Genomic DNA, 26,806 nt, shown 5'->3' on the forward strand with positions numbered 1-26,806 from the left:
TTCTCTATATCTCTATATATATATATATATATATATATATATATATATATATATATATATATATATATATAAAGTTATATTTGGTGCAGAACTCAGCTCTGACGGTATTTACTTTTAGAATTATTGTAATTCTTATACACATCCTTATAAGTTCAGGCGAAGTATCTACCTCTTCTCTAGAAATACCTAGCTCTAGGGGTTTGTCCCTTTAAGCACTGCAAGTCTCACACACATCCAAAGTGACCTCACCTTGATATGTGTCAGGGATGACGACAAGTGACACCAGGTCCGACCCGTGTTTCGTCTTGACCTCACTGCGAGCCTCCACCTTGCCACTGCGGTACTGCCGGAACATGAGGAGCTGTCCGTGCAGCAGCGCCATGGGTCCGGCCTCCTCGCTGTCCACGCTCACCGGCTCCTGTGGTACGATCTTCACCACCCTGTCACAACACAGAGCACTTGTATCTGATAGTGATAACGAATTATAGAAACAAATATCTGAGTACTCCTACTGGAAACATCTTGATTATTATCTTTAGGTAACTGTTACTAACTCCGTAGTTTTCCGTGTTATAACAGTACACCCTAGCCAACGCCTTAATAATACGTAATATCAAGCATTCCTGAAATTATATATTGCGATTGAAAGATATCCCTATCTCAGGAAATACCTCCAAATCTTTGCATGAATTCAACCCTGGTGCCATTGTACTTGCGACTGAAGAGTTCGAGGTCGAGGTCTGTACTAGAGACCCAAGCATGGTCAAAATTAAAGTTTCAGGACTCAGAACACTCAGGAGAGTTTTGAACTGAAAAAGTTTACTGAGTTTTGTACTTCTATTGTGAAAAATTTGAAGGTGTTTTACAGGGAGCACCTAAGATTGAGACTAACTTGTGTATATACAATATAATATAAATCTAATTGATGGTTCCATAGGATTCGTAATTAATATAAATGAGTGGTGTTGCCTTTTTTATAAAATAAATCATTAAAATTTCTATTGTGATAGTAGTTGTGATACCAAACCTGAAAAAATTACAAGTTTTTTATTATATAAAATGTTAGTATGTGTTTTTGTTTGTTTGTTTGTTTAGTACTACACATACAGTGAGTGATGTCTTTTCCATTTCTCACGATTTGTTCACAAGTCGAGAATATTATTATAATCTTCAAAGTTATATAATTTTGTTTTGAAAAGTAGAAAAAGTAATCTCACGAACACCGTATATAAAGTCATGATTTTTGTCTTTCAGCATTATTTTTATGGGTTGGAACTTTTGTAAGAACCTACATTCAAACTCATGTTAATGATTTGTATGTCAACGTTTACAACTCATATAGCTTTATTATAGGCTACTTGACAGAAAACGTCATATGGTGTCGCCAAATTTCAAAATAGGGAGTGAGAATTAGTTAAAAAGAATATGTAATAAACCAATAAAATGGAATATGAAGGACCTGACAAAACGTAACGAAAATTATCCCGCAAGGGGCGGAAGACCATTCCTTGGCCTTTCGATTCATAAATTAATACAGTTTTTCTTTGAACCAAGAGGAATTTATGTATCAAGTTTATGTTTCTAGGACATTCTACCACGAGTTATCTATAGCACAGATAGCCGTACGGACGGTTTTTTGACCTTTTCACCCGAAAATCAATATGGTTCTTCCTTGGATGAAGATGATATACCAAGTTTCTAAAACATTTCTATCAAGACTCATCGTATAAACAGAGTGATGACAGAGTGTTCTTTGACATTTACACCCACAAAGTCAATAAGAGGTTCCAAGAGGATCATCAAGTCTCTAGAATCTTACTATTAAAGTTATCGTACAGATGGATAGTAATCGAAACGAGTTTTGTTGATAATCAAATAAAGCTATGACTACTTACATTCTGCACGTAGAAATAAGTGATGTATGAAAATTACCTGGGGAGCGAGTAGCGGTCGAGGAACATCCTTGGGGTGAGATTGTCCTCGCGGCCACACACCGACAATTTGCTGCAGCTGCTGACACTGCCCTTGTAGAGGGAGTGGGTGGTGGAGCAGCGATCCCCCGACTGGTACGAGTGTACTGAGACCGCTGTGTTCGCCATAGTCCACACTTCACTGCACTCACTGTCACTGTCACTGTCTCATAACACGACACTGCCACACACTTCACCCCGCACTGGACTTGCTGAGCGTCTCTTGAGTACTGTCATCGTCATCTGTCCTTTCCTTCTACTCAGCAGAACTGTTTGGCGGCGGTCGGCCCTGCTACATCTGAAACAGGCAAGAAATAATCAAGGAGGTGCAAAACTAATATAATATATTAAACTACAGCTTATCAGCACTCGGTATAAATAGTATATGTATGCTTCTTGAGAGACAAAGTGCACTAACGAGAATTCTTTAGAAAATAAAGAAGTTCTAATCCAGAACAGTTTACCACATTACTTCAGGTTAGGGTCAGTTGATTGTTCGTTAAAGTATAAAGTATTCCTGCCAACTCTGTATTTGAACACGGATCCCAGGGGTGATAAGCTAAGACGCCAACCATTCGCTCACCAGGAACGAATAAATCGTGTTTTCCGAGCAGGTTTTTGCAGTTATCCTATTAGTATTAGCTTAATGAATAGTTTAGTTGTTGACTTATTATCTATATACTTAAAAATAATACGTTAAATGTAGAAACAGCTCACATTACAGACACATATTGTAAGCAAATCCTCGATTATTTATGAACAAGATTCCTCTTTTTGGCAAGCGTAGAAGAAAGTACTGTGTGATGTAAACTTTTGTTGTCATGCTCCTGACTGTTAAGGAGAAATAAACGTATCACGGGGTCAAAGGCACGATGTGCACTCAGGTTAAGTCGGAGCGAGAGAGAAGTGAAGCTTATGTTTATAACTACTATAGAACACTAACGCTATAACTGCTATAACACAAATATTACGAAAATTGAAAAATATTCTCGTGCAAATGATTTGTCAATCGCTTATTGAAAAATAGAAATATCCTCACTTACAACTCGACAGATATTCCATTACTTCATGATGAAGCCTGGGAAGTGACTCATGTGTGCTAACAGTAAAATCGACAAGGTCTCTTGGGTAAGATATGCGCATCACAACGATAACCAAATTTACGCAATTTTGCCCATAACCACCGTTTCGCACAGAGCCCAGAGGCTGCAGGCGTGGGTGGACCAAGGTCCCTGACAGGTGGAGCCGATGATGCGCGCGCAGGTCAAGACCGAGTGTCGGAGGTCAGAAGATTGCCGGGATAGCCGCCGCGCCGCTCATCTGTTATTATCAGCACCTGGAGGTTGTATAATGTCCGGCATTACGGGCACACTGCAGGATAATTGTCAGATCAATTTTCACAGCCGTAATTTTGCCATTAGGAACCTTTTGTAGAGCTTTTAAGCCTTTTATGTCTTTTCATCTAATCAAGTGTACTAGTGCTCTTAGTTTACTGTTAAACGAAGGAAAATCGTGAGAAGGTTTTCAACTTGGTAAATTGTATATCCATGCCTTAAATTAAACTTGAAATTAATTATAGAACGTGATAGTAATGGATAGCACTACGTTATAAGTGCTAATTAGTAAATAAACCCGACTAACGAGATTCTTTTAAATTCCTGAAATTAATTTTGAATCTCGATATGACAGCGAAGCTCTCAAGGGTCATTGGCGAACAAGACATTCGTTCATTTATAAAGTATTTGAAAAAAGACTTTTGGACTAATTTTTTGAAGTATCTGGTTAATTTAATATTTATATTTTTACCGTTTGGTTCGAATCAATCATATTTCCCAAAATTACTACTTCATATGTAGACAAATACGAATAGGCATGATCTTATCAGACAACTTTCACTGTTTAAAATGTTACAATTTGTAAAGTAAAGTAAAGTTGTCTTATTTTGCCAGGTGAAGTTAGGGTTAAGAAGCTCTCTCTAACACTTTACCTTATCATTTTTAATATGAAACAAATGGAATAGAATTTATATCATTCCAATAGATATTAGATCTCAGAGTCCTTAATCCTGTCTACTACGAGGATATCTCCAAGAATATCGCCGATGAAACTTTATCACTTTTTATCTTCAAATTGAAAATATATGAATTTACAATTTAATTTTTTTTCTTTACTATCAAACTATCTGCTTCAAACATTAGCTTGCTTCCCTCATTGTGCAGCCAATCATGACTTTACTCTGAAAAATCTGATTGTTAAATTTAAGGTGGGATTGTTAGCGAATAGAATGGTTGATGGTTTTGAAAATATTTCTAGCAATTGTGTGCAACTTCTAGGCGGATATATTGACAAGAACACGTGATTTGGACTCGGATACCGCGAAACATATATGATTAAATTTAAAAAATACAATGGAAGTTTCTATTGAAATTGTATAACTATCACTAATTTTACACTACATGTATTACCGAAAACTAGGCTATTAGAAAGGTGTTGAAATGGAGAATAATGGTTAACCATATTACATCATGTACATGGGTTACTATTACATACTTAAGTACTTCCAGTTACTGGCTAAAGTAGAATCACCGAATTGTGTGCAAATTACAAAAATCGAATGAATCTCTACAGCGAATATTTCAAATATGCATTATAAGATTGGCTTACTCAGTCTGTACAATCGGAATAAACAAAACTATTGTATCACAACAAAAATCGCGTAATATATAAGAGATAAATATAATAATTAATTGGTGACTGTAAGGTAATTGTGTAAAATCAATACAAAACAGTCACTAATTTAATATACACCAATATACTTTAAGAATTAAATGTGAAAACTTTTTCTTTTTAGGTACAGTATTTACTAATTTACTCAAAAAGTTTGAAGACAACTCTTGTAAATTTCTCAAAGTTGTTTCAACTTTGTGTCAATCTTTCGGATTTTGTGTTTTGGGTGCGAAATGCCGTATAATATGAATGGTACACTTTTAGTTAACTGTCTGCCTTTTTACTTTTGAGTATTTAAATTGTTTAGCAAACTGCGAAAGTTAGAACATTGTTATTTTAAGAGCCTAATCACTGTAAAACGAAGGGAAATCGTGACAAGGTTTTCAAGTTAGTAAATTTTATAGGAACCTAATTTTGAGCATGAGATTTTAAATAATTCTCTTAATTTCAGAACTTTTGCCATTTTAGAGTCAAATTTCACAATCAAATGATTATAATGTAAAAACATTTTTCAAGCGGGGCTAAATTTCTTGCTAATAACTATGCAACTGAAATACGATTTATACAAACAGTAAAAATTCATTTTACAATTTTTTGACTAATCGTACCAAACTGGGTAGATTTTTGGGACGTTTCTCTTGACATTTTCATGAATGCTGTTATGCCAACTTTGAAAAGAAACAACTAAAATTTATAAACTGCTATAATTTTTAAATGAAATAACATTTCTTTAATTTTATATTAAAAGTTAGGACCTTAAAAAAGTAAAGTAAAGATTTAAAAATACAATTCTGTAACAAACTTAAATATAACTAAACTTTAGTAAAATTCACAGATAGTAAAGTGAAATTTCTCACTAATGGTAGTATGTTTTGTGTTTGCCTTGAAACCTTTAATCCGAAGCAGGGGCGTATCCAGGATCTCATTTCGGGTGGAGGAGGTAACAGTACAGACCTACCCAATTACTGATGTATTCAGGATATATTATTATTATTAAAATAGCAAGTATAACACAGAGTACATTAAATTAGCAAACTTTAAGAACCGACACAAGCACATATCTTTTTTTACAAATTCATTGGTCTTCAATCTAGTTGTATTTATAAATGTAATGTATTCCCTTTTGTTCGGTGGGTATGGCCCTGACCCTAAAAACAAATCCCCGAAAGACCACCAGAGAGTTTCTAAACACCCATGCGTGTGTTCAAATGACAAGACGAAATCCATTAATTTGGAGAGATACACAAGACGAGTTGTGGGTAGGTTACATGGAGTCTTTAAATGTTGGTAGTAGAGACTCGTTAATTTTTTCATCAAGCTCCCATATCCAGTCCTCTGACTAATTTTGATTCGACCTTCGGGTTTGTTTTTGCCGGCGCGCCACCTTTATCGTATCTATAAGTTCAAGGCCTATCCTGAACGTGTCCAGTGCACTTTGTGATCTCTCCAGGTATGGAATGTCAACTGTGAAATGTATCACGTTCAGCCGAGAGTCATGTTCTAGTTGAGCGGTGGTGCAAGGTCGCCCACAGCCGACACCCGAGGGAAGGCAGGCGGTAATCGTGTGGCCGGGCCTTGAACACTTCCAGCTCCGAAACTACCCGAGGCTTCTCCTGAGGCCGGACTGTTTACCTGCGTCACTCCTGATTCCTCAGCCAGAGGATCACGATAAATACGATTGCTCATACAATCGATGGTCAAGGTCTGATAAGTATCGAAGGTGAAATATCGTGATTCCGACATCGATTGAGAAGTTCAATGTTGTCTAGAAACAATTAGTTGCTCATGGGTGAGTAAATAACCCATGGCTACATGCCGTATAATTTGGGCGCCCTTGATGTAAACGATACTGAATAATGAATATTGATAAGTATTAGTAAGATTCAATAGTTCACTGGTGGTTGTAGTAAGAGTAGGCCCGACCGTTTTTTAATCGTGGTAGTTTGGCTGAAGAATAATAATGTAACACTCAAATATATAACCATTGAACCTAAATAAAGTCAGCTATCCCTATCAGCTAAAATGATTTATGGTGCGGCAAATGGTAAATTGAGTTGTTTGTTAGCAGGCTATTCCTTGTACCTGATGTTGGATACGTTACCGGGCGAATCGTACTCCCGGAGTGTACACGTTGCCTGACCAGGACGAGCCAGACACTGCGATTCCCAGTTCGCCATCCAGCCAGCACGGCACTGTCGCTACACGGTTTTGCATAGAGCCGGCTCACTTATACATCGACATAGATACAATCTCAGACCGCAATTAGCTACCGGGGTGCCATAAACATCTCCTTACCCCGAGTATCGCTGGCGGTTATCGATATCGGTATCGATGGTGGTATCGGTAGCACGCACGCCCCACGCCCCGTGCCCTGGTCTACCGGGTTACGCCACCCCAGCACGCGCTCATACCCCGTAAACAATGTAACCTTTCGCGTACCGATTGCGTACACGCGACTTTATGGCCCTGCACTTGGCTATGCAAGTACAAACAATGGGTACGATTTGGATTTATCCCTGGACTGAATCTAGATAGGTTCGGTCAGACGGTGATTGGCTCGTGCGTGGATACCAGTCGGAATCGCTGAAGAAAACGGCATGAGTTGTTCCAAGGAGATTTTATAAATGATTTCATGTAACTTACAAAATGTTAACTTTACTATTCAATTTAACAATGGAAAACATAAACCTTTTATTACATGGTCTGTTTATAAAAAAGCTTATAACAAATTACAAGTCTTGGATAGTTTCCTGAAAGAGTTAATTTAAAGAATATCTGCACGAGATTGTATGCACAGAATTCAGGTAGATGTGCAAATTGTTTTTCTTGTGTAATTTTCCAAGGACCTACAACAAAACCCGATTGGGTTAAAATAGCATTCATTCTCTGAAAACTTTTTTAGTCAATTTGAGTCGCTTTCATTATAGATCAAAATATTATAATTAAACTATTCTAATCTGATTAAATACAATATAGCCCCTCATCTCTGAAAAGACATAAATCCAAGATGAAGATATTGAAGGTAAATCTATTGCGCAGTGGTATTTTTAATACGACGCTTTCGTCATTGCCAAAAGTTTGTTATTTATTCAGCGTGCGACCGACATCTTGCATAACCTGTGACGGCGCACTCCACCAATGAGGTGCAACAGCATGCAGGACTAGGGCTGGTCAACTGCGAGATGGTGACATCATCATCCTTGACCCCTACTTTCTACTTCCTCTACCTTTCCTTCCACTCTTACTTTCTACCACTCCTGCCCCTCTCAACGCCACCGGGCTGCATTGTCAACAATTTCACCCACGTGTCGTTCTTGTTGTTATTGTTTGTCTGCCCTCTGTGGCTCAACATTGCCACAGTAAGGGCGGGGGAGGGGATGATTACAGTCAATATGAGAGTGCAGAAAGACACTTTTACAAGTGTAAGTATAGGCTTTCGATAAGCTATAAAGTATTGTACTTGTAAACGCAATGAGTTTTATCATAATTGGATTTCTTTCTGAAGATTGCTCAACGCAGCATCATAATGGTATATAGGCCTAAACTATGATAAAAATAGTGTTGCATTTAAGAAAATGCATGTTACTGCTAAGTGGCTATCGTGACTCAAAGTGGCTTTCAAATATCCTGGGAATTCGGGAAGCGATTTCTGAAAAGTGTAGAGTAAATGCTTTGAAATGTCAAGAAAGGACAGGTGTAATGGGGTGACGGGCTGTCCAGCACTTTCCGCTACCTTACCCTTTCCGAGACTCACGAACTGGAATACAGATTGTCCGAGCAGGTGGTAACTTCGAGCAAAGTACACGTCACGGGCCGGACCCGTCGGTAATCCTCCGGTCACACAGGCAGCGCAACACGCGCGACACACGACCGGGTTACGCAAACTGAACCCATTAGCGCTGGATGACGGGCGCGACGTTGCTCTGGGTGAGATGAATGGTTGCGGTTATCATACTAATATAATGCTAGCACCGCAGATTTGTTTATTTTCTCGTGTCTCTGTTATTTTGAGCACCGTGTCCATTGAAGAGGGAATTTAGATGGAGAACCTCTTCTTTGAAAGTAGGGCTTTCAGACGAATCTGGATAAGTTGGAACATACATTAATAGCATAGGAACATGGTTTCAATCTCTTGCCCCATCAACAGAGTAAAGAATATAAATGGGGGTTCAACTACTGCGCTTCCCCTAAAAAAATGGGTTTATATTCTCCACATGTGGAGTATCAGTGTCGAGTGCCGAAGAAGGTGGCCGGACACTTTTATCTTTATCAGACTTAGACCTCAGAACCTGATTTTGCTTTCCTCGCCTTTGACACGGCTTTGTGCTTACTCAAGTAACGTTGGGGAAATTTTAGATCGTTGGATCGCTCTTTTCATGCTTCGGTTAGCCAATGCCTGTGGCTATGTGACATCGCACCTTCACACTACACTTTGTTTCTATTTCATGCCTAGATAATATTACAGAGACCAACGTTGGGGTCTCTGGAATATACGATTCTCCATATTTTTACACCGTTTTATTACATTACGATAAGGCAACCAGGTCTCAAAGTTTGTTAGGGAATTCTAAGAAAAATTTGAAATTATTATTTTGTTGGTTCGAGATACTCAAAATGTAGGGACATCAACTGATGAAGGGCTTCTAGGAAAATGCTTTGACAACCCAGCCTTACCATGATTCAATTATATAATTAGAACCCTTCTCTATAATATCATGAAGTGGAATGTGCCATGTCATTGTCAAAAGAACACTTTTTGCTTGCGGGAAAGTAAGTTTGTAAGAGACGGCTGACACTAATCCTGATCAATGGAATATTGATACGAGCTTAAACTGGATTCTATCTCCGATCTCATTTAAAAGAGATATATGTCATAAAAACTATTGCTGCATGTAATGTACTTTCAATTAGTTCTTAGAAATTATGCACAAACAGTATATGCACGGTCGATGAGTAGGCCATAATGTAATAGTTATTCCGCATATAAAATGCAATTCAATACTTAAACAGACATTTTAAGAAATATTACTTTCCTGATTTATTTTTTGGGTACCGAAAAAGAAATGTTCGTGAAAACCATTGTCGCTGTTGTCAAGTAATTGCTTGTGCCAATGCTGTTGTGATAACTAAGCTTTGCGGCTATGAAAATTTATCATCAAATTATATGTTACCTTTGCAAAAGACTTTTATACTTGACTAAACCGATTTGCCTTAGCGACAAATTAATGTGCAATATAAAACTGCCACAAATCATCTTAACAAGATATTGAATTAAATTTTTTCTGTTAAATCATGCTGTTATGTACCATGTCTAAATGTGTCGGTTCATAGAAGAGTCGGCGTGAACGAATGACAACTGCAAACATCTCTGATGGAACAAAGAAAGAAACTTGGCAAGCTCTGTCACCACACAAAAGGCCATACCTCTCAGTACACCAGACACAACATTGTCTGCAACTGATTGTGCCTTATTGATGACCATGGCCTACCACCAGCTCCGCGGTCGCCGGAGCCAGGGGCCGCCTCGCGCTTACGTCATGTAACTATTGTTTATGGGCGCGCGGCAACTCGGTGCTTTATAAGGAAGCCCACCCCATTATTATCAAGTGCGGCAGTAAAACGCTGAAAAGACGAGTATTTAAACGGCGATCGCTACAAAAAATGGTAATCTCCGAAAATAAATGCGAAGGACGTCCAGATAGAATCTGGGCATTGATGGACGCGAGAGTGGGCGAGGCTGTATCTGCATCTGGCTATTATGTAAATATCGTCTCACGTGTCCTCAGAGCGTGCTTGCAGGACGCAGGATCACAGCAGCCATCACTTACACGCTCATTGTCCTCGGCCGAGAACAGCTGGCGAGAGGCGTGTCCGCCTGCAGACGCGTGCCGGACTGGATTCCAGTCGCCTATCGTCGACTTTTCAAACATACTACTTCCGATTACCTACAAAATATTTCCGAAACCTGTCGATTCCAGCTGTATAAGAATCGAAGAGTGCGTTTGACCTCGTCTGGGCGCGAGATATCATCCCGGGAACTGGCTGAGGAGCAGGATGTGGTGTGAGTAACGGAGTCGTGGAGCCGCTGTGAGCACAAGGCTAGAGGGAAGTCATGCGTTGAGAGCACGGTCATGAGTTGATGACGATGATTGCGATCATCGTTGCTATTATTACAGGCTGGTTTAATGGAACGGAAAAGAACAATGCATTAAACCGACTGGCAGAATACAATCAATTTGAAGTTAGGACTGTAGGAAGTAAAGCACTTTAAAGGACCTCAAGTTTACCAACTTGTGCGTTTTAAATATTTGTAATTTAACCCAGACTGTAAACATGAGAACGCAGGTCATTTTCGCCAAATACTGAAACGTAACAGTACAGCCTCCTACACATACACACGCAGGACGTTATCAGACACGAGTTGAACCTCGACCCGCAGAAGTGATGATGCCGTGTACTCGTGCGGGTGCGACTTATCTGATCGGCGGCCGTGGCCTGGCTGGGTTGGGCGTTGGGCACATCACTTATGTAACCCAACTGTTTTCTCCATCTGTGCCTGCGGCGAGGCTACGGCTGTAGCTGCACTGCCACTTTTGGCATTCCGCATCATAACCCGGTCTCGTTATGTCTTTAACTAGTCGTCTCTCCAGGACTGTGTGGTTCTCATATTTGTTTATTAATTTATGTTCCAATACAAGTGTTGTCAGCTATGTTAATAGTTTCAATATTTAACTAATATAATGAATTAAGAAAATACTTTAATATATTGAATCAATAGTTAGAATATAATCAGCCATGGTCATATTTAGGATAAATGTTAATTACGTAGTCATAATTAAAAGAAGTGCAAAATATAGAATAAATAGTAATTTTCCTGTATCAGTGCAAATAGCACGTCTCCTTTTAACCCTCCAACTGTTGTTCATCAAAATTTTGATGAACAAACATTCCCTTGCATAATCACGTCATTACAGTATATTCCGGCAACGTATCGATTCGATTCATGCACCATTGGATTCGGGAAAAAAGCCTAAGGAATAGGGTAAACCATACAGTCATTGGCACTAGTACAGTCATTTGGCACTTTGTAATTATTTTGTTCATTACAAGATTTAGGTTGGCAGCATTGAATGCCAACATAGTTCATTAGATATTCTCTTAACAGTTCTCCCCAATTGGTATTGTGATGTTTGCAGATAGACTGCACGTGGTGTCTGGAAAAATTATTTTTAGTATAGGTAAGCTTTTTCTGTTGATCTTCTTGTGAATTCCTTTAGAGTTGCTTCTCTGTACTATGTTATTTTCCCTTTGATAAGATAAATCTTTGCAACTAAGACCAATGATAGCTGTAATGTAGAAGGAGTTGAAAACCATTTTTGATAGGTTTTAAGTTAAATAACCTCAAAATCAAACCTGCAAAGGGGGTGCCAATGACTGTATGTTTAAAAATTATGAAATATAGTCATCGGCAGGGGGAGTGCCAATGACTATGTATTTAAGAGATTGTTTATTTTAAGCCAAAATAACATCTTTCGAAGTATAAAAAACAATGGGGCTTTTTATGAATATTGTTATTGTTTAACAACTCAATTTTGAAACAGTCATTGGCACACATATATATTTCTCGTTGGCATGCCAATCACTGTAACCTAGCAGTGATTGGCACTATGTCAATGTATAGATATTGGCATGACAATAAATAACTTTTTTCTTTTCAGATCACCAACGGAGTTCAAATTATGCCTAAATTCTCTTACAAAGCCGATTCTCTTGAGGCAGCTTTACAAGATGTTAGAATGGAATGACCAAAAAGGCTGCAGCAAAAAAGCATGGTGTTCCTCGGTCAACTATTCAGTTTCGGCTTAGTGACAAGTTTTCAAAAACACAACTTGGTCCTCCACCTGTACTGACGAAGGAAGAAGAGGATACACTTGAAAAATGGATCAATGACTGCTGTCGGAAAGGTTTCCCACGACGGAAAGAAGATTTGCAACTGAGCGTTCAAGAATTCTTAATACAAAATGAAAGACCTAATCCTTTTTTAAAAACAATCTTCCAGGCCTCGGTTGGTATCAAGCATTTTTAAAAAGGCACCCTAAAACCTATCCTTAAGGACTCCCGAAGGAGTAACTTCTGCAAGCTCATGCGTCAGCGAAAAACGATATTAAAAATTGGTTTAAAACTATAGAAGACATTTTGAAAGAAGAAATGCGGTGGACGTTTTGAAAGACCCGACTCGTGTTTTTTAATGGCGATGAGACAAATTTCCTACTGTGTCCAAAGGGTTCTAAAGTTTTAGCTCCCACAGGATCAAAAAATGTTTATGAAATTGACAAGGGAAATTCAAAAGCCGCCATTACTGTGATGTTTTCTTTTTCTGCTTGTGGGCGAATTGTTCCACCGATGTTAATCTATCCGTACCATAGATTACCATCAACAATTGTAAATTCTGTACCAGACTCTTGGGGTATTGGTCATTCGAACACTGGATGGATGAAATCCGAAGTCTTTTATGAGTACATCGGTAATGTTTTTAATGCACACCTTGAAAAAAACAATATCACACGGCCAGTTATCCTTTTTGTAGATGGGCATAAGAGCCATCTTTCCTATCAGCTAAGCCAACTGTGTGTTCTGAGTTGCAAATAATACTGATAGCCCTATACCCAAACGCTACCAGAATAATGCAGCCAGCAGATGTTGCTGCATTTAGACCAATCAAGTCAGGCTGGAAAAAGGCAGTGTTTAATTGGCGTAGTAACCACCCGACAGACGCTTTAACTAAGGAGAATGGTTGCATCCAATCCTGAAACATGTAGTGGACGAGGTCAAGCCTCAAACACTTACTAACGGATTTAGAGCCTGTGGCTTGTTTCCTTGGAACTGCAACTCAATTGACTATACAAAGTGTCCTTGGTAAAACCCAAATGAAAATTGTTACCATTAAGCGGTAAAAGATGTAGTTACCTTGGATCAATTCGAAGGGATTGTAGGAGACGAAATGATAGAAAAATTCCGCAATATAGAGAAAGTTGTGTCGGAAAATAATGAACCTCCACTGTTTTTCACACTATAATCGAGTGTGGGAGGAGTTTTCCAGAAATAAGCAACCTCAAAAATTTGGTTCGCCACATGCTGTCATGGAACTAAATCCACACTCTCCAAAAACTGTCACTGATGTATGTGTGCCATGATAGGCCTATTGTCAAAGATGCCACACAACTGATGTTACAAAAACAACAAAACTATGATCCTGAAATTAATTTACCTGCACCAGATGTCAGTGCCAATGCATTAAAAAAATGGACACCACATATCTTCAACAATCAAAATGTGAAACAATGTACAACAATGTAAATGTAAAACTTGACCATAAACTATACAAACACCCGAGAAAAAGTTAAGTGAAGGTTCACGTGTTGCGCTACATGCTTCACAAGGCATTACCCAAGCATCTGGAAGCAGTGGTCCAGCTTTGGCTGATGTTCTCGTGTGGCCCGAAACTCCAACCAGAAAAGGCAAAAGAAAAACAGAAAGAGTACCTTACGTTGTTTCTTCGAAGAAATGGAAAATAATTTATGAAGAAAAGGAAAGAAAAAAAGGCAAAAGAAGAAAGAGCCAAGGCAGAAAGGAAAAAGACTCGAGAAGAAAAGAATTTAAGTAAAGCCCAGAAAGGAAACTCTACTAAACAACATAGTAAGATTTCTGTTAAGAAGAAAAATTATGAAGATCAATTATGTGGGAAAGTCAAAGTTGAAAAGTCAATTGATGTTGATAACGGACCGTCTGTATCACATAAGCCTAAGTCTGTGGGGAAAAAGTTGTTTCCTGTAACAAAAAATGGATTGTGCTACAGTTGTGGGACTAACTTCAAAGACGAAGAAGTCTCCCAACCTGTTGAATGTGACATGTGTGATAGACTGTATCATATAAAATGTATACAAAACAGAGAGGACCTTGATCAACATGATCCTGTGTTTGTATGCAACATTCTGTTTGGACTTTGGAAATGAAATTGCCAACGAATTAAACATTTAATGGTTTTATTAAGATGTTGTAGAAGGGCAAACTATTATTGTCTAGTTTATTTGAATTTTAACGTCACAATATAGGCTATAGAAGTAATATTTTTTTTTAAACTTTCTACTTATGCAATCATAATTATTGTATTCAATAGTTGTATATACACATTATACATTTTAGAGTAAGTTGTGTGCATGATTTCATTGCCTCACTCTTATTTTAGCAAAATATGAAAGTGTGCCAATGACTGTCAAACAGAATGCCAATAACTGTGAATTAGGTGCCAATCACTATAATTATGTAACATAATAACAAAATAAATATTTCCACTTCCACATAACATAAATATTTACTTTTTAAATTTATTGTGAATGTAAAAAGAAAGTATAAAGCCAAAAAACCAATCAATATTAACAAAAATATATGTTTTCATGTGTCTGAGAACAAAAATATTGAAACAGACGTAAGGAATAGCATCTTAAAGTGCCAATGACTGTATAGTTTACCCTACTAAGTTTTATTCCTCTTTGTATTGTAGTTGCAATGTACCAAGTTCGTAGTTTGGAACGTAAAAGAATGTGACCGCCAATGTTGTCGATGCCGTCTGAGTTGTTGATGTGGACGAGTCGTGTTTATTAGTAAGTTTTAGTATTATTTGTGTTTTAGTGTTGTGTGTTTAGTGTGTGGTGAATTGTTATAGTTTTGCATGTAGCATAGTGCAAATAAATATATTTTAAGAATAAATACATTTTTTCGAAAATTTTTCGCAAAAGTTTTGAGTAATGACAAAATGAAACTTTTTTCGACTCTTCAAAAAAAAAAGTTATGGAATTTATTTTACTTACTGCTGTATAGTTTACTTCATTCTGAGTAATAAAATATGCAATATAACATGTAATTGAAGTAAAACTGTATTAGTAAAACTTTTATTAGCAAACTCTTACATATATACCCTATTTTCACAATTTATGCGCATCGCTGCTTTTTGTTATATAGTGTTATTATAGTTTCATAAATTTGTAAAATGCTTATGTGTTTCTGAAACTAGAATAAATTTGACATAAAATGGATATCTCACTTTTATAGTTTTCTTACTATAACTTGGTTTGCTAGGTATGGTCCCCCCCAAATAAAAAAAAAAAAAAAATGTAAATTTTGAATTTCATGGAAAAAAATTTTGTCAACATTTTTTTTAAGGCCAAATTTAAATACTAATATTATTATATGTTTAATTCTGAACACAAAAATATATACTTCTATATATATTACTTTTTAATTTATATTTTTAATACATTTTTTAAAAAACCCTTGCACGAGGCTCGAAAAACATGCTGCCCACTACAGGAAAAAATGACTGCCAGTTGGAGGGTTAAGTAGGTGTTCATGAAAAAAACTTCAACAATTTTGTAAATGATTATTCTTATAAAATATAAATAAAAACGTTCTAATGAAATACGAGAGCGTTCTAAAACGTTACATTTGGACCAGTATGTATGTATGTATTAAAAAAAAACTTATTACTTACAAACCACTTATACACAAACGTAAGTCTATGCGTACAAACTGTATTTGTTAGTCAGATTATGAAAAATATAAACACCTTTCCTTATTTTAAAAGGGCGAATTTCTGACTCAAGTATGACCCAGGACAGACGTGAAAGCGGAGGGTTCTTACACTCTGATGGGTCAGCTGCCTGTCATTATATTATACCGGATGTATTCATATTCATGTGTTCAGTACTGCTTTCACTAAGCAAAGAACGTCGAGATACGAAATAATTGTGACACACGTTTGGTACTTCTAAAGCGAAAGGAATTTGACATGACTTTGGAAAAATTATGTTTTGTTTGTTTTGCTGAACAGTGTTTCTGAGATTTGGAGCAGTTTTTGTTTACAATTTCATGTTTGGACTTCTTCGTAAAAATTAACGGAAATCTCAAGGTATCAGAGAGAGATGACCGAGCTATCTGGCCGTAGATTCTGGGACCCCAACTAATGGGCCGTATCAGGAAGAAACGCGAATTTTGTCATTAGTATCTAATGAGTTCCCAGAAACACCAAGTGGTTTGTGGTTGGCTCTATTAACCGCCTAAACTGCAGGTTCCTTCAGTGCCTCATCGTACAGTTATTTGAGTAATTTCCCGGTATATCTACTTAAAATAATCTGCTTTGTTGTTGGTACTGTCCAAATATATTATTACGCATTAAGATAAATAATTATATCGTAAGCATCATGATAATCATCGTGTACAAGAACGATGTCCAAAGACAATGTCCCATGAATGAAAATCGCTCGAATTGCACAATATTTAAGCTCTTTATAAGATAAGAACAAAAGATATAATATCTATCAGTCTTCTGAGACACTCGTTAAGTATCCAGGTTTAACATTCAATCAAAATGGGATGTCAAACTAAATATGGTGAAATTTCATGATGGATTATTTGTGATGCAATCATAAAATTCAAACAATTTATTTCACCATTATTTATGCTCAGATATTCCTATACCTGATCTAGAATGTTTCATACAATAATTTCTGGACTAATGAAACAGTTTATATAACCATTTGCTCATCTTTAAGATAATATAAAGATAAATTGAATTTTGTTTAAATCTACAGATCTTCCACTGTCTTCTAATGGGCATTACCCTCTAGGCAGTAAAGATAACTCAATGATGGTACTTAAATGACGTCTAATTTAATTAGTTACGTCTACGTTTTCGGATTTTTTCATTTTAAAATTTTTTATTTACTAATTTAGCGACTTTGATCTGCGTGACTATATTTTACAAGCTAAATCATAAAATAAATTAGGAGTGCCGATCGCCGAGCAGACCTTCGATTTGGGTTTGAGATAGAGCAGTTTCAAATCCTGTCTGTGACCATAGCACTACTTTTTACCTTTGGTATCGACCTTGTCATTTATCGTTCTACTCCTTATTCTGTTTGATAAGATTCAGCACAGGCCAGTGCACCATGATGACAGGCAGAACAAGGCTTAAAAGATTAGCCCTCTCCTATTTTTTAAAGGAAAAATATTAATCCGGAAAAACTAGGCAGCATACTGATAATGAACTTTAACTATTTCCATTACTCATTTCAAGTTTTTACATAGTTACTTTTTATAATTATAATATATCAATAAAATCATACTGTAATTAAACAGAAATCACAAAAAAAGTTATTCAAATTTCAATTAAAACATATTATTTGTTGATTGCATAAAATTAGAAATTCTATATTGCAGTCTGGAATGTAAGTAGTTTTAAATACGTAGACTAATCTTCTCAAGTATATGGCCAATCAATAGGATAGAAGTGATATTGATGTTATAGCAACTACTAGTATAACTAGTAAAGTCAAAAAAAATTCTTTGGTCAGCCATAGTTTACCCGTTATCCTAAGTATGTTTTTTTTTTAAGCGTAAAAGGTACGGAGGATAATTGCAGGCAGTCCTTGGACATTCTGAGATATATAAATACTTGCGGCATCAAGACTAATATAGATTTACTCCTCTGTTAGTACACAAGGATGAGTACCAATGTTCAGCAAACAACGTATGTCCACAATACAATAGACAAAGATAACCCAAGGTAGAGCCTGTCGGCATGTGAAGGCCTTCGGCCTCTCCGCCATAAAGGGCTTTTTACTTATATGTCTTTGACTATACCTGTCATGTACGCAAACTGACTTGACGGTTGGAATTTTGATTTCCTCCACGTGGCGCAGTTCTGTGATATAATCACATGGAGGCCGGAGATTTGACTGGACGTTCCCACGTTACTTATACGTACGTTTCTCTGCTGTTCTCAGTCTATTACTACTGTTACTAGCAACACTAGACCTAACACGTCCAGGACGTCAGTCAGAACTCGGCCAACTAGAATTAAATCAGCATAGTTAAAAAACCAATAAAATCAGATCAATATTGTGGTTTGGATTCAACATTAAACTTTAGCTTTCTTGGTGACTGCTATTTTCTAATGATATATCAATCATATTTAGTGACAAAATTACACAGGTTATCTAAGTGGCAAATATGAACAGCATCATCTTCGTGGTTTACATTAATTTTTAATACTTTTATTATTCTTTAAAAATTGCCATAGTGTCGTTAGTTCTTACGTTGTTTAGCTTTTAACACTTCGACCGTCCGCTATTTTGAAAAATGGAATCATAATGCAATATTAGTTTTTCATTTAATTTAGTATGTCTGCATAAACACGTTAAAATTGTTCCAGATATTAATGTTTTATTTGTAGTGGTGTTTTAAATGAAAACAAATCTAAAACATAGATAGACATATAGAAGTAAACAAAGATTTCTGTCCTATGATATATTACATATTTTGTTTGTTGAACAAGCTTCAGAAGAACAAATCCCCAAGAGATTACCAGAGGGTTTGTAAACACCCTGTATATATATAATTAATCTGAAATTGACCCATAAATTATGTCCGGAATCATAAAATAATAAATTTAATAACAAAACATGTATAGTAAAATCACTATATCACAAACAAATCAGACTATTATATATAAAATAACTACGATGTATACTGCAATCTATCTTTCTCTTTTATCAGTTTATACTACAGTAACTGAAGCAGTAATTTGTCCTGAACGTTACAGGTTCAGAGGAGTCAAAATATGGATTTCCTTACGTGAAAGAAAGAAAAAAAAAAACAATTTAAAACAATTAAATTAGAATTCTAAGATTTGTTATGAATTTACAAAGAAATGTTGACAATGTCTAAAAGGTGTATGGTAATGTTGTTGTAAATCTCAGATCGAGTGTGTCAGACCCATATGTAAGAGCACAGGGACGTCAACTGTATTACGTGGACTACGAGAAACTGATAACACCGATAAGGAAACTACTAGTTACGGCAATGCTACTACGATCGAAAGAAATAAGGTATCAGAAGAAAAGGCCTTGAGTGACCTGTTGAGGTCGTTCAGGTCACGGAGGTCACGTCCAGGTTTACCAATATCGGTGAATTACCTCCCATTCCGCCTAGAAAGTCGGGGAACAATTGAATGACCTGTCCCAACATAAAGCTACCGACTAATGTGGGAATTCTGGGTGTTGAAACAGTGAAACCGTGGGCCCCGGCCCAGCCACCGCGCTTCAGCAACGACAATTAGTCAACTCGGGCATGTGCGTGTGGACGTGCGCGTGTACTGCTGTATGAAATGACCCCTCCACGCACGGCTGATGTTGACAAACTGCAGCGACGTCGCGTCTCCGTCTTTGTGAACTGACGACCTATTTACTACTAGCACTAGACCTTACCTGCTGTGTGTTGATAATCGGTCGCATAACTACCAGTCGCTGCTGTTGGCGAGAATAGTAATCCATTCGTGTTTAAAATAAATTATCTTGAGAACGGGTCATCCGAATATGTTGAAATGGCCGATGAATTTGAGCCTTGACAGTGAATCTAATAACAGAAATGGACCATCGCAGTCGTTATGAAAAGCAACCACAACCCTCCATATATCGACATGTTCTTCTTAAATTAACACAATCTCAATTCAATTAGATTAAATATAAAAGTGAGCATGAAGATACTTAGTTTCAAACCTACATTTATGGCGCAACCACATGCTTGTAACAGTGACTGTTTACCCATGTATCTTCGACGAGATCTAAAAATTCCTGCTTAAACACTTACATCAAATTATTCACCTGTCACTGAGGTTCCATTTAGGATCCTTCCCCTAACTTCGTCTTTTACGATCCACAATAATGTGCTCAGAAGGCTCCTCGGACTGATCGCTTAGTCTCATAGGATCCTCAGTGGTAACTTCTAAAGTGTGCAGGTGTTTCCTGAAATATCCTAAGATATTTCTTAGAATCGTGTCACTGTCTGTCCGTCCGTTTATGCAATAATTCTGAACAGAACGGTCCTAGAGACTTAAAACGTGGTACGTATGTTCCTTGTTCCAAGGAAAATGTCAAAGAGCAGAAAATTTATCCTTGGGAAGATGGCATATGTATATATATATATATATATATATATATATATATATATTCTGTGCTATGTTGGTTATCATATATGCTTATAGTTATATATAGGAATATATATATATATTCTTCACTGAAGTGATATATACAGGGTGTTCACAAAAGGGTGACACTAACTTCTGTGGGCTTTAGTATTCATCATTTTCAACAATAAATGTCATTTAAACATAGGTTGATAAATGTCTCGTTTAGCTGCTAGCCGCCATTTTATATTGTGTATAAAAAAGTTATTGTTTCTAAAACTAATTCAGTTAAGAATTCAAATTTGGCACAGGTTTCAATGGATGGGAGAAAAGTTATCAAACATAATTGTGTAATTTTCTTAAACACAAAATGGCGGCTGTTGAAAATGTTGAATGTCAAATAACAAAACAAACATTACCTACAGGTAAAATATAATTACTAGACACCAGCTATTTGAAGAATTTAATTATAATTCGAACGTTATTTGTTTCAACGAAATCCGTCAATAAATAAGTGAGCTAGACTAAAAGTAAAGGCAAGCTTGCACAAGCCGAGAGCAGCAAACATTTCATTTTTTGACACGCATCAGTTGTTTTACATAGGTTATAGACATTTTATAAGATATCAACTATTTTTCTAACAATTCCAACGTTACTTCTTTCAACGAAATCCGTCAACGCATGAGCGCGCACAACCACTTTAAAGATACGCTTCGTTCCTAGGCGGTATGTTTTGATTACTGAACAAGAGCAGGACAAGCGAGAGCACTAGAGACTATGTGCGCACAGATGAACATCGCTAACAACGTTCCCATATCTCTCCGGATGATCTTTAGACAGTGCCATCGTAAACACTGAGATGGACTAATATATTTAGTGGAGTTCCAAGAACAAGTTCTAATTTACCATTTCAACACTTTCATTGAGAGTCCGATGTGCTAGCGGCCATTTTAATTGCTATCCTGTAAGAACAATATATATATATATATATATATATATATATATATATATATATATATATATACATGACACACTTTTAGGCCCTTACGTTTGATCGTAGGATTACGAGAGATGTTATATTAAAACAATACTTTAAGTGTAATACGCATCTAAATATTTTGTAGTTTTTTCAATAATACTGTAGGCCCTACTGTTATTGGTTATTATATTATTAAATGGTATGTCCTATAATTGCCTGTTTAAATAAAGCATATTTCATTTTAAAATTCAACGACGAATACAAGAACGTAAAAGTGCTTAAGAATTGTTCTTATGGGGTTAAAACTCAAGGTCGATTGAATAATTTGTATCCTATACTCACGATTATCGCTTAACGGTTAGATATTCAAATGAATTGAACAATAATGGAAATAACAGAAAAGGATCCTTTTTGATGGTGTAAATTTCTTTTCAATTATTAAAATCAAATACTCGAGTTAAATGGGATTAAAAAAATGACTAATAAAGCACACTTAAGAATGAATCATGCATTGCATAAACGCTTACCTTACCTCTGTACAAAATAACCATCCTCTCACAAATTGTGGGCTATGCAGGCCTTGCAGGAACTCAGTATGAAAGTACAGGACACGACTATAAGAGGGGCGGGAGTTTATGTCATACAATGCATGAAATCTGCATTTATTAGCAATGTCTTTCTCTATATCGTGTCCACGCTGTGAATACCACGGAAGTCGTTACTTTTATGATATCTGTCCAACACATTGGAGCCCAGGCACTGAGCACTTCCTATGACTAACTAGCTGCGAAACAGTATTGTAATTATTAGAAAGTGATGACTGACTAAGGAGGCCAAGGCTCTCCAAGGCTGCCGCCACCGCCGCAGGGCGAACTTCGATGGCCTGTGATTGGACTGGTGGTTTATGTTGAGTTTAGCAAACCCTTCAAACTGATAATCTTTTATTTCGTAAACTAGCTTCATTCCAAAAGTAAGAAATCTTGTTTTCAGCCAGCCCTAATGCTGTTTGTGTGTTGACCTGTATTATTTTCTGACAACACAAGTCATTAATTTTGACCTAAACAAATAATATCAGCCGCGTGTTTTTATGCCAGACTTCGAGGACCTCTTGAGAACAAATCAACGGCTATAACCATGTCAGAAACCTGGAACGATGTGTACATGCACATTTTTATCGTATTAGTTATTACAAACTGTTAGCGTTAAATTAAGAACAGGATGGATCTGTAACTTAAATTTCATCATCAACAATTTCAACATTAGCAAATATCTAATCAATGAGACGTATTCACGTAGTTAAATACAAAGAAGAATGGAAAAGAATTAATGATAAATCTAGGCACTTGAAACAAAATGGGTTGATTCAATGCACTTGGAATGTTTTATAACTTCCAAATACGGTTGGTTATTTGAAATCCTCTGGGACTATCTAAAAAAGACTTATAGGTCAAACATGGAGCATTCCATGCCGTCGACAGTGTCCACTGCCAGAGTTAGTAAGGAAAGCTGAGTGACAGCCCCGCCCCAACAATGCAACAATGTGCCGGTGAGGCAATGTCTTCACCCCGCCCAGACATCAACACCCTACCCTGCCAGTCTCTACATTCCTCCAGGTTGTGTTGTCGCTATTTTCCTAGAGCTAACAATTTGTTTCTCCTTGAATACACGTGGCTCGTGTCCCTTACTAGGTGAAATGCTCGACATTCGTCAGCCTTGGGGTCGTGACCTTTTGGCACTTGGCAGATACTAAATCTTAATACGTTTTATGCATTTGTACGTATACTCAATATACTGAACAGCTTGAGGCATTGCTAATGCTAACATCATATGACTTGTTCAAGCTTTCAAATATGATATTAAATGCATACTGCCCTTTGCTATAAAAGCCATGATCTGCGAATAATTCCTTTTATTGCATTCAATATGTTTAAGAATCAGTGTAATGGAATAGTTGGTACTGTATGAGATGGACAATATAGATGAAATATGATTCGCCAAGAAAGAATATGAACTGGCGCTATTTCTGAGGTACACCTGAAGGCTCATTACCATTAGACCTTGTGGCTATCGGCTTTACCAACTGGACGAGAGTTGTTCCCTGCAGGAAGTATTTAAAACATTACTTCACATGTAAGAAATTGTACTAAGGACTAGTAAGTAAAAACGAATTTAAGGATTAGCTCCGGCGGATCCAGGAAACTATAATAGCCGCTCGAATGAGCCGCGTAATTCACGGATCAGGTTTTACAGAGAAGGAAAGCGAAAGAAACGGAAAGGCGAGATGTTTAGCGGAAGAGGAAGAGTGACTCGTGTCCTTGGCTCGGTGGTTAGTGCTTACTCACAGGAACGTCGCGTAGTGTCGTGGGCCGGGCTGCGAGTAGGCTAAAATAGCTGCGACTGCCTTATCAGGAGAGTAGTTATGGTGATAACACGTGATAGCTTCTCGCAGTGTCACCTGCCTGCGATATGTTAGTGTAATGGCCGTACAGTGAAATATTATATATGTACGTAGATAGCTCGCTGCCCACAAACACCTGCGGGCTGTCACTTAAAAGCTCTCGCTTCGTATTTTATTCGCACAACGCTTCGTACGAGTTTCCGCGTTACGACCAAAAAGATACCATGGATATACGAGACGTCATGTCTCTTCCTAGAGCTACGGCGGAGACTTCAACGAATGTGCCGCCTGAACATGTTACTTCAAGCTTTGAGATTTGACCTTGTAAGTTCAGCCTGTCGTTGTCTACCTTGTACATCTTCTGGACACATAAAAAAGTAAAAAAATAACAGCACTACTTTTTGAAACTATAACAAGGAAACAAAAATGTACCACTAATGTTTTAAACTGCCCCAAAAAGATGGTTATCTCTAATCGAGAAAAAACGCGCGTTCAGTTCGTGGACAATTCACTAGGTTTGGACAGTTCCCATTTAAAACATCAAATAACACTTATTAAAATGCCACTGACGTTGTTAAAAGCATTCTAATTTACAAATGTTTGGAACTAATTCAAGAAATGTCAAGGTCTTCGGTCACTGTTTTTTTACACTAATACTATGATTATAATCCTGAAACTGCCCGTAAGTGTTCGAAATGAACAGTCTAGAAAAAACTAGTAGTCTTCAGTGAAATTTGTAAGTAATAAAACGTTTAATTAATAGTTAATGCAATAAGTTCCTAGTAGGGAAGAGGGGTAGGGGAGATATTTGTAGGGGGGAGGGGGTAAACCGTATCGATGAACGCACACGCAGCCGAGCGCAGTGTCATAGTTTGTCTCCGGTAGGTAACCTTTAACCGCGAGCCAACCGCCAAGCCGCATTGCTGACAACGACGGGATGCGACCATCCTCTGAAGGTGAACCACGAAAATGTCAACAACACTTCACCCGACTCAAGGTCACGCAAGGTCAGCTGCTCGCCGACCCGACCGCGCCTGGTCGCACATCCACGACATACTGCTACTACTGTGACCACGGTCTTTGGGATAACTTTTGGAAGCTGTCTATTCCACACCAAAACAACGTCCTTGTGTTCTTTATTACATTTGATCTTCATTAGCATGATCATGTAGGTTTTTAGGTGAAAGCTCGAAGTTTTACCGACATCCTACATACAATACTGCAATACTCCTGAATTGTTTGGTGGTGCATAAAGTCTGTCCTAATATGACGTCTCGAAGCTCAGGGCTTTTACCAGCTACTGGTTGATAGTATAACCTAGGTATCACTTAACCTAGAATCTAGAAAACTCCAGATTTTGAACTGTTGTGTAATAAAACTACAAATATATACTATAGATCTTTCTGAGAAATCCATAACAGGGCTGCTCTAATCTGCCACTTGTACGGTAAATGCTAATTAACCAATGCCAATAATTTGCGAATTTAGTTTTTGGCATATCCAGTGTTTCTTAATAATGTATTATTCTTTAATGGCCATACAATTTGTCAAATATCTTAAAAACGTCTTTATTAAAGATATGTAACCAAGTAAGTTTTAATAATTTAATACCTTGAAATGTGTTTTTATTATGTATTGATTTCGCTTGTTATTGGTCGATTAACCCATTTCTTAAAATACTTCTCCGTAGTTAAAGTGTAAAATTCAATAATGTTGTAGCCATATACGACGACTGTAACACATGTTACACTGTGACATCATATCAATTAAATTTCGTAACACTTATTTGGTAAAATCCGTTAGATGATTTTAAGCTCTCATTGTTTCTACATAAATATATTTGTGTAAATGATTTTATAATGTTTTATAAAAATTTAAGAACAACAAAGGCATCCTAACAAGCATAATTAGTACAAATGTTAATTAATTGATAGCGACTGAACAATGGAATTGCTTTTATTATTCAGAGGCATTATCTTTGAAGAAATACCAAGGCTACTCTTTTGTTCAGGCATTTGAAGTCTTAACAGCCAAGGTTAATAATTATTAATCTAAAGGAGCTTTGTACAGAGTTGCGCTACAGACAAAAGCTGGCCGCCCGTGGGCCGGTCGATCTGAACCTTAAGAGCAGGTCCCATGAAAGCGTCTGTCGTAATACGATTCCACAATTGGAGCAGTTTTGTTCTTTTATAGTCTTGCAGAAATTAAGAGAAGACTGTGCGTTGCAATTAAGTTCTAATTGACTACTTACATACACTAATTATTTGGACATTGATTCCTTAATTAAGTTACGTACCTTAACAATGAGTAATCACGGGAATTAATGGAGTCATGTATTAATTTTGATTAGAAGATATATAATTAAGTTTAGCAACTAGCCTTGGCTATATACTTATCAGAGCATTCCGCTTTTCCACACGGTGTTAAATATTACACTAATGTGTGTATTTGTCTCCCTTGTAACGTAACAATACTATGGAGTGTATCGTAACACTAAAATAGAATTACACTCAGTAACACTAAAATCTAAACGAATATTATAAATACTTTTGATGTTTTATCCATTTCTGAAAAAGAAAAATGTAAACAATATCAGTTCAAAATGAGCAATTATTGGAGATACTATTCAACGGTAGCGTTACAAGCTTGAGAAATGTATGTATGCCACTAATTTTTAATTTTCCTACCATGCCTCCGCAAAAGTTTTCCCT

The 26,806-nt window shown here is 37.0% G+C and overlaps 1 protein-coding gene across 1 annotated transcript in view; it reads right to left on the reverse strand.

Annotated features, from left to right (window-relative positions):
- The window catches only part of LOC124360699, a 116,306-nt gene that overhangs the window by 10,339 nt on the left and 79,161 nt on the right, over positions 1-26,806 (reverse strand). The window contains exons 3-4 of the mRNA XM_046814531.1: positions 1,933-2,268; positions 250-440 (exon numbers count right to left, since the gene is read on the reverse strand). Of these exons, the coding sequence (XP_046670487.1) occupies positions 250-440; positions 1,933-2,099 (358 nt within the window). The 5' untranslated portion in view covers positions 2,100-2,268. The remainder of the gene's footprint in view (positions 1-249; positions 441-1,932; positions 2,269-26,806) is intronic.

This window comes from Homalodisca vitripennis, chromosome 1 (genome assembly GCF_021130785.1).
Source record: "Homalodisca vitripennis isolate AUS2020 chromosome 1, UT_GWSS_2.1, whole genome shotgun sequence".
Lineage (NCBI taxonomy): Eukaryota > Metazoa > Arthropoda > Insecta > Hemiptera > Cicadellidae > Homalodisca > Homalodisca vitripennis.